An 8,779-nucleotide genomic window follows, 5' to 3' on the forward strand; every position below is an offset into this window, starting at 1 on the left:
ACACACACACACACACACACACACACACACACACACACACACACACACACACACACACACACACACACACACACACACACACACACACACACACACACACACACACACACACACACACACACACACATACACACACACATACACACACACACACACACACACACACACACAGACAGTGTGAGAGAGGTGTTACCTCCTGGAAGAGGCAAAGGAGAAATGTGCTGGGTTGCTGGGAGAGAAGTTTCTAGGGCTGTCCAGAGGGCTGCTTCCTGGAGAGAGAGAGAGAGAGAGAGAGAGAGAGAGAGAGAGAGAGAGAGAGAGAGAGAGAGAGAGAGAGAGAGAGAGAGAGAGAGAGAGAGAGAGAGAGAGAGAGAGAGAGAGAGAGAGAGAGAGAGAGAGAGAGAGAGAGAGAGAGAGAGAGAACAAGCTGTACCTTTATATGCAAAGTTAGGCTCAAACACACCACCTACCTGCGCCGTGGAACCTTGCTTTTCATGTTAACAGGTTAGAGCCGTGACCATGTTAACAGGTTAGAGCAGCTACACAGTGACCATGTTAACAGGTTAGAGCAGCTACACAGTGACCATGTTAACAGGTTAGAGCAGCTACACAGTGACCATGTGAACAGGTTAGAGCAGCAACACAGTGACCATGTTAACAGGTTAGAGCAGCTACACAGTGACCATGTTAACAGGTTAGAGCAGCTACACAGTGACCATGTTAACAGGTTAGAGCAGCTACACAGTGACATGTTAACAGGTTAGAGCAGCTACACAGTGACCATGTTAACAGGTTAGAGCAGCTACACAGTGACCATGTTAACAGGTTAGAGCAGCTACAACAGTGACCATGTTAACAGGTTAGAGCAGCAACACAGTGACCATGTTAACAGGTTAGAGCAGCTACACAGTGACCATGTTAACAGGTTAGAGCAGCTACACAGTGACCATGTTAGCAGGTAGAGCAGCTACACAGTGACCATGTTAACATGTTAGAGCAGCACCACAGCTACACATGTTAACAGGTTAGAGCAGCAACACAGTGACCATGTTAACAGGTTAGAGCAGCACCACAGCTACACATGTTAACAGGTTAGAGCAGCTACACAGTGACCATGTTAACAGGTTAGAGCAGCTACACAGTGACCATGTTAACAGGTTAGAGCAGCTACACAGTGACCATGTTAACAGGTTAGAGCAGCTACACAGTGACCATGTTAACAGGTTAGAGCAGCACCACAGCTACACATGTTAACAGGTTAGAGCAGCTACACAGTGACCATGTTAACAGGTTAGAGCAGCACCACAGCTACACATGTTAACAATAGGTTATGTATATAACCTAGTTATATCAGTACTGGCTGAGCGTCCTGCTCTTCGCCATCGAGATATACATCTCTCCAGTACCTACTGTACTTCATCAACGAATAAAACAAATGCACCCAGCACCTGCCAGGCCCCGCCCTAGTGACGTACTATAAAGCACTAGGCGTGGTCACCACTCGCCCTTCCTCGGAAAACAGTTTCCAAAAGAAAAGTTTCCCAAGGGACCTCTAAGAGCAGACGCTCAGCCAGTACTCATATAACTAGGTTATATACATAACCTATCGTTATATAGTCGTACTGGCTCTTCGCGTCCTGCTCTTCGCCATCGAGATATGGGACAGAGCAGACGCGAGGACCGACAAATGCACCCCCCGAGGACCCGAAAGCCCACATCAGGGGGGGGAGGGGAGTCCCGTCACCCTCCTTCCTAGTGAAGAGGGGGCGGCAGTCAACTCCACCCAAGTGCGAAAAAGAGGGAACCAGAACCTCCTAAACGCACAGCACAGGCGGGATCACGTGTGACACAACACATTGTGGTCCACACCCACACACCCCTGCTACCCCACCAAAGGACGGGAAGCAGGAGAGGTTCTAGACCTCAGAACCGCCTGGGAGACAGAACCCCCGGTCATGTCCATGAGATAAAACCTTACGAAGGGACCCGGTGAGGACCATGAAGCCGCAGCACAGATGTCCTCCACCGAGGCCCCACCTACCAACGTGTAGCAAAGGGCAATGCCCTCTCACAACCAATGGGACAGGCGCTTTTTCGACAGTGCCTTACCAGCACGAGAGCCACCGTAACAGATAAAGAGCTGATCGGGAGTCCTGAGGCCCTGAGTACGGCCGAGGTAAATCCCCAAAGCCCGGACCGGACATGACAGGTGAAGGCCCGCCTCCAACTCACTAGCGTGAGGAGGCGGATGAAACGCCTGAACCATAATATCCTTGGAGCGGAAAGAACTCCGGATATTTTTTGGCATGAAGGCTGGATTAGGCCGCAGAGTGGCACCGCTATCGAAACGAATAGACAGACACTTGGGCCGCACCGAGAGAGCACAAAGCTCACCCACGCGTTTAGCAGAGGTGATGGCCAGCAAGAATGCAGTCTTGAACGACAGCTGTTCCAAAGGCGCTTGCTCAAGAGGCTCAAACGGGGCCTTGGACAACCGACCGAGGACCAATTGAAGATCCCAGCTCGGAGCCAGAGAGCGTGTCACTGGCTTAAGGCGCCGAGCGCCAAGCAGGAAACGCTTCACAAGAGGGTGGCTGAACAACACAACACCCTCAAACCCCTCATGATAAGAGGATATAGACGCAGCATATACCCTCACCGTCGAAGCCGGCAGTCTATCAAGGAGAGACTGAAGGAAAGTAAGGACAGCATCCAGGGGGCAGGACACCGGGTCCCGGCCCCCCACCTTACACCACTCTTGGAACATACGCCACCTACCCACGTAAAGCGCGATAGTGGAGGGAGCATGTGCATTCCGGATGGTGTCAACCACAGAAGGGTCCATCCTCTCCAGACTCACCCTCTCACCAGCCAAACCATCAGAGGCTGGCCCAGCACCGGGGGCTGCCACAGCGACCCATACGATTGAGAGAGGGCCCTCGCCGACCAAGGAACAGGCCACGGCGGGGCTACCAATAGCTGGATCAGGACCGGGAACCACACAGCTGTGCCCCGGTCCGGCGCAACCAGGATCACGGTCCTGTGCTCCCATCGTACCCGCTCCAACAACTGACCTACCAGGTGTGTGGGGGGAAAGGCGTAAAGAAGTCCGGGCGGCCATGGATACACTGAGAAGGCATCCACCCCCAAGGGAGGATTGTCTCCCCGGCTGACCGAGAACCACAAGGGGCACTTGTGAGATCGTCTGCTCGCAAACAGATCCACTGAAGCTTCCCCGAAGCGATCCCAGATCTGCCTGACTATGTCTTGGCGCAGTTCCCACTCGTTCTGACGAGGACCGCCCCGTGACATCATATCCGTGCCCACATTCTCCTTGCCAGGGATGTGGAGCGCCCTCAGACTGCGCAGATTGCGAGACGGCCATAGCCAGAGCCCGACCGCCGCCCGGTGCAGAGGGGTGGAGCGTACTCCACCCTGCCTGTTGATATACGCCGCTGCTGTCATACTGTCCGTCCTGACCAAAACGTGCTCGCCTACCATCAAGTGGGCGAGCCGTCTGAGGACCAGGAGGACCGCCTTCAATTCCAACACATTGATGTGCAGGGTAGACCGGACAGCATGGATCGTCCAGCTGCGCCCTACTGCGTCGGTCCGACACGTCCCTCCCCATCCCGTGAGGGAAGCGTCGGTGAAGACCGTGACGTGTGAACGCCTGCTGCCCATGGGGACCCCGTTGGTGAGGATATCAGTCCTCCTCCAGTGGGCGAGATCCCCCCGTATCAACAAAGGAACCGTCAACCGTTTCCATTTGTCCCTCACCGGGTCTATTCTCATACTGGAGAACCACCTCTGTATCCTCCTCATGAAGAGGAGGCCAAGAGGGACCACAGCGTGAGCAGATGCCATCATACCGAGCAGGCGCATCACCTGCAGCGCCGTGACCGTCCCTCCAGGGATATACGGATAGACACCCTCCGTCGCTCCGAGAGGGTTACCCTCATGGGTCTTGAACTCAGAACCAAGCCCAAATACTCCACCTGTTGACTGGGAAGAGGCGTACTCTTCTTCCAGTTCACAGCAAAACCCAGCCTGGTGAGGAATTCCACCACCAGCCTGGTATGAGACCTGGCAACCTCCTCCGACCGGCTGAGGAGCAATATGTCGTCGAGATAGAAAATAATTCGTATCCCCTGACGACGTAGAGGCTCCTGCGCAGTCTCTACTCACTTGGTGAATGTGCGGGGAGCCAGAGAGTAGCCGAACGGCAACCTCTGGTATTCGTACACTAGGCCCTGAAATAGGAACCGTAGGAACTTCCTGTGAGGAGGGAAAATCGGGATGTGAAAATACGCATCCTTCAGGTCTATGGAGGTGAACCAGTCTCCCACCCTGACAGCAAGTAGCAGGTGTTTGACGGTCAACATTCTGAATGGTCTCGCCACAATCAGACGATTGAACGCGGACAGATCCAGTATAGGTCTGACACCTCCCGTTTTTTTGGGCACCAGAAAATAACAGGAGTAGATGCCTGACATCACGTCCTCCCTCGGGACCACGACTACGGCCTGCTTCGCCAACAGGGATTGGATCTCGTCGGCCAGAGCTGTCACTGCTGCTGACCCTGACAATAGGGTCTGCACCAAACCTGAAAACGGAGGGTGGGGTTGTGCGAACTGCAAGACAAGCCCCCGCCTCAACATTCTCTCTACCCACCTCGACATATGGCACTCTTGTAGCCATATGTGATAATAATCCCAGAGCGCACCCGCCGTCAACTGACGCTGGGCCGCAAGGAACAGTAGATAGGCGGCCCGGTCCCTCCCGCTGTGCGTAGCCTCTGAACCTGCCAAAGCGGACAGGGCGTTCGCACCCAAGGGGGGACCCCGACAGAAAGGGCCGGTTTGATACGGGAGAAGCTGACATCAAACTAGGTGACACACGCTCCCCCACTGAACACCCCTCCAGAACATGCTGAGATGTTCTGCAGCCAGACATGCAAGGCGTGAGGACCCCATGGGTTCCTACACACCGTAGCCCTGCAGTGATATTGCTACCACCCAAATCACACGCGCCTCTTCTTTTTAGACCACTGCTGATCTTGCGGGAGTGGGAGGCATCAACGTGATACCCCGCCTGGCAAAGGCGAGGTCGGGGTAACCCATGCTGAGCATTCTTTCGAAGAGGCCTCGAGTCCCCCTGCTGACCACCGTCAATAGTGGCAGCCGTAACACCAGGCTCACCAATCGCACAACGTGTGGCGAGGGAGCCACGTGACAGCACAACATTCTCATGGACAGACCCAGGCTCAGCCATCAACTGGGTGTCAGCCCCTGTCCCCATGAGAAGCGAAATGTGGGGCCGCATGCGCTTTAATGAAGGCTCGCGGCCCTCAGCCAAAGGAAAACGATCAGAGCCCCTTTTCCGCTGGTGACAGGGGAAGGAGTGATCGGGGAGCGGGCTGCTCGCAGCAGAACAGCGACGGCTTGTATATTCCAAGCCGAGCACATCCAACATGGCCGATCCCTCGGCCGCCAAGGCTGTCGGCCTTGTGGACACCTGTTGACTCGACGCCCAGGGTACCACTGGCGGGGGAAACATGGCCGCCTGTCGAGGGCCTCGCCACAGTCGCTGACGAGGCCGTGCTCCAACCTCTGGCTGCATAGCGTGAGGCGGTGTGGGACCTAGGTCAACAACCGCCCGCGTCTCCGCAGAACGACCAAAGAGTCCTTCCGCGGAAAAAGGAGCCGTGAGGAGAAGAAACCTTTCTTCCTCCCCAAGAGGAGACTGCTCCTACCAGAAATGCCTATTAACAAGCGTTGATAGCATCCTAATCCTTATAGCTTGTGACTGAGTCAAGATCTCTATAACACCAAAAAAATGCAAAATGTTTTCAGCGTCGGCTGGTCCTGTAGCCCCACTACCCGACACTAATGTGGACAGAAAAACAGTCAGCTGAGCCACAACACTGGCCGCCACTAAATTCCATCCTGTAGCAGTATAACTCTCATCAGTCCATACTGCCACCTGCTGGGCCGACTTGCTCTTAAGCCTCGGCTTCCGGGTGGGACACCGTTCAACCCCGCCGGGGCACAGGATTGATGCTACCTGGCTCTCTAGCCACGGCACACCCGCCCTGCGCCCTGTTGTCAACCCATTCACCCGTAAAAAGGGTAAATAAGACTCAGCAAAACCCCCCACATTAGCTACCGACTGACCTTCATCAATGAAGCGGTTAAGAGGAGGGAAAAGCAGTGACATCCCATGGCGGGGAACATTAAAACAGTGACCCAGCATTATAGCATTAGTGTTAGCAGCGCGCTCCAAGATCGCCTGGAAAACGTCCAACTCAGAGGGACGTTCACCAAAACATCCCGCCCCTGGCGCCGACACACAACTCGGTTGTGTAACAAAACAACCAGCAGCATTACTAACACCAGCGTTAATGCCTGATGACACAGAGCCTACCTGTGTACGAGCCGGCTTGATAGCCAAACCTCGCACGCTGTCCCTCGATCTGCTGCCACAAGACGAGGAAACACCAGGATAGACCCGACGTGTCGTTGGAACATGCCGCGAAGATTCCAGGGGTAGGCAAATCTCCGGTAAGCACTCAACATTGCGCAATTTCTCTAAACTTTTCATTACACTAGTTCACAGGGTGCAAGCATCCGCCATGATGGAAACGAAATAGAGGAAGGGCGAGTGGTGACCACGCCTAGTGCTTTATAGTACGTCACTAGGGCGGGGCCTGGCAGGTGCTGGGTGCATTTGTTTTATTCGTTGATGAAGTACAGTAGGTACTGGAGATGAGGTATATCTCGATGGCGAAGAGCAGGACGCGATTCGCCAGTACGACTATATAACAGGTTAGAGCAGTGACCATGTTAACAGGTTAGAGCAGTGACCATGTTAACAGGTTAGAGCAGCTACACAACACAGTTCTGCATGGCTGGAGCCTCACGTCGTCCTGAACATTTGGCACTGAGCCTATATTTTCTAGTGTGAGACACAAGGCACTTGACAAAATACATTGATGTTGATGACTGCTGTCGCGGCTGGACACCATCACACATGCGAGCCACTACAGTTCAGCAAGTCACTCCCTCTACAGGCATTGCATACAAAAAGGACAGATACAACCTCAATGACATAATTCCTAGCAACTGCCCATTGTGTTGTATCACAGTAATGTTAACTAATGTTAGTAATTTTTCAATATGCGTCCATGGGGCAGGTTGATGTGGCAGAGTGGTAACCTATACTGTATACCTAGTACAGTTTAACAGTGCTCAAGAAAGCACATACGATAATTATTAGTGATTAGTTTTGACTTGCTGCCATTACAGACAGCCTGCCTGCAAAACAAACAGAAGAAAGTTTGGTTTGGTTCCAGAGGCCATTCGACTGGTGAATGGCCACAGTACAAGGAATGGTCAGTTCACTAATATGCACCTTTTGACCCCTTGATTTAAATTTGTTTTAACAAAAGTGCACTTTTTTTGTACTGACCAAATTTATTTATTAGACTTGACAGATCAACAATATAAGGATCCTGTTCTAACAATGTCATGTCCCCTGTGCTTTAATAGTGTCATGTATGTCTCTTGTCCCCTGTTTTGTCTTGGATGTGTATAAGTGCAGCTGTTTGCCGTATTCATGCCTTAAATTGCCGCTTGCGGGGATTAATAAAGTTTTTTTAATTGAATTGAATTGAATTAAAGTCTATCTAAAGAAGTCGCTTCATTCTGCTGACATCTTGACAACAGCAACTAACAAAATTCTAGACATCACTCAGGTGTATTATTGATGCTCTCATGATGCACTATGTTTGTTTCTGAAGTGTGTGTGTGTGTGTGTGTGTGTGTGTGTGTGTGTGTGTGTGTGTGTGTGTGTGTGTGTGTGTGTGTGTGTGTGTGTGTGTGTGTGTGTGTGTGTGTGTGTGTGTGTGAGAGATATATAGAGAGAGTGGGGGGGCTTTGGTAGACTATTGCATTGGTCCATTCATTGAAGATGAACACAATGCGACATCCTTTACTAGGCTCACCCACCAACAGTGCAGGTGCTGAACTGCTGATCCGAATGTATAGGTAAAAACCATATTATGCGTTTTCATCAATTAATAAATGGCCAAAAAAGAATGTCGCTCGCGCTCGCATTCACTGGGGGCCTACAAATACATACTTTCATGGGGCCCAGAATCTACAGCTACGCCCCTGGTCGTGGTCATGAATTTCAAAACTCCTGGAGTGCTCCTTCTCCTCTTTACATAGTGTCTCTGATATTATTATATAAAAAAAATAAAGATTATTCAAATGCCTTTATAAGAGAGGGTAAAACTAACAGTTTATCCAACCTGAACAGAGAAAGTCGATAGCAGAGTGGTGTAACGACTACTTACCGAGGTGTCCTGGGAGGGGGAGGGGGGAATGTGGGCGTGGCAGAGTGGGGGAGGTAGTGGTCAGGATCAGACTCTTCCTGTTGCTGGTACGGCAGCTGGAGAGAGAGAGAGAGAGAGAGAGAGAGAGAGAGAGAGAGAGAGAGAGAGAGAGAGAGAGAGAGAGAGAGAGAGAGAGAGAGAGAGAGAGAGAGAGAGAGAGAGAGAGAGAGAGAGAGAGATGGGGAGAAAGAGAAACATAGGGAGTCAATACAATCTTGAGAGATTTCATATAGGATCTTTGGTTGTGTGTACAATACATATTGATGCCTTCAGTGTGTGTGTGTGTGTGTGTGTGGCAGAGACACGTGGTAGTGCAGTGCTGTCTGCAGGAGGACTATAGCAATACAAATTATTACATTTCCTCTGTCATCCATTGTCCAT

At 51.8% G+C, this 8,779-nt stretch overlaps 1 protein-coding gene across 1 annotated transcript in view; it reads right to left on the reverse strand.

The window, feature by feature from the left end:
• The window catches only part of LOC311240628 (microtubule-associated serine/threonine-protein kinase 1-like), a gene marked incomplete at both ends in the record, with an annotated part of 155,423 nt that overhangs the window by 98,536 nt on the left and 48,108 nt on the right, over positions 1-8,779 (reverse strand). Inside the window, 2 exons of the mRNA XM_084329200.1 lie at positions 194-269; positions 8,360-8,454. Coding sequence (XP_084185326.1) covers positions 194-269; positions 8,360-8,454 — 171 coding nt within the window. The remainder of the gene's footprint in view (positions 1-193; positions 270-8,359; positions 8,455-8,779) is intronic.

Source organism: Notolepis coatsorum (assembly GCF_963971535.1).
Source record: "Notolepis coatsorum genome assembly, chromosome: 14".
Lineage (NCBI taxonomy): Eukaryota > Metazoa > Chordata > Actinopteri > Aulopiformes > Paralepididae > Notolepis > Notolepis coatsorum.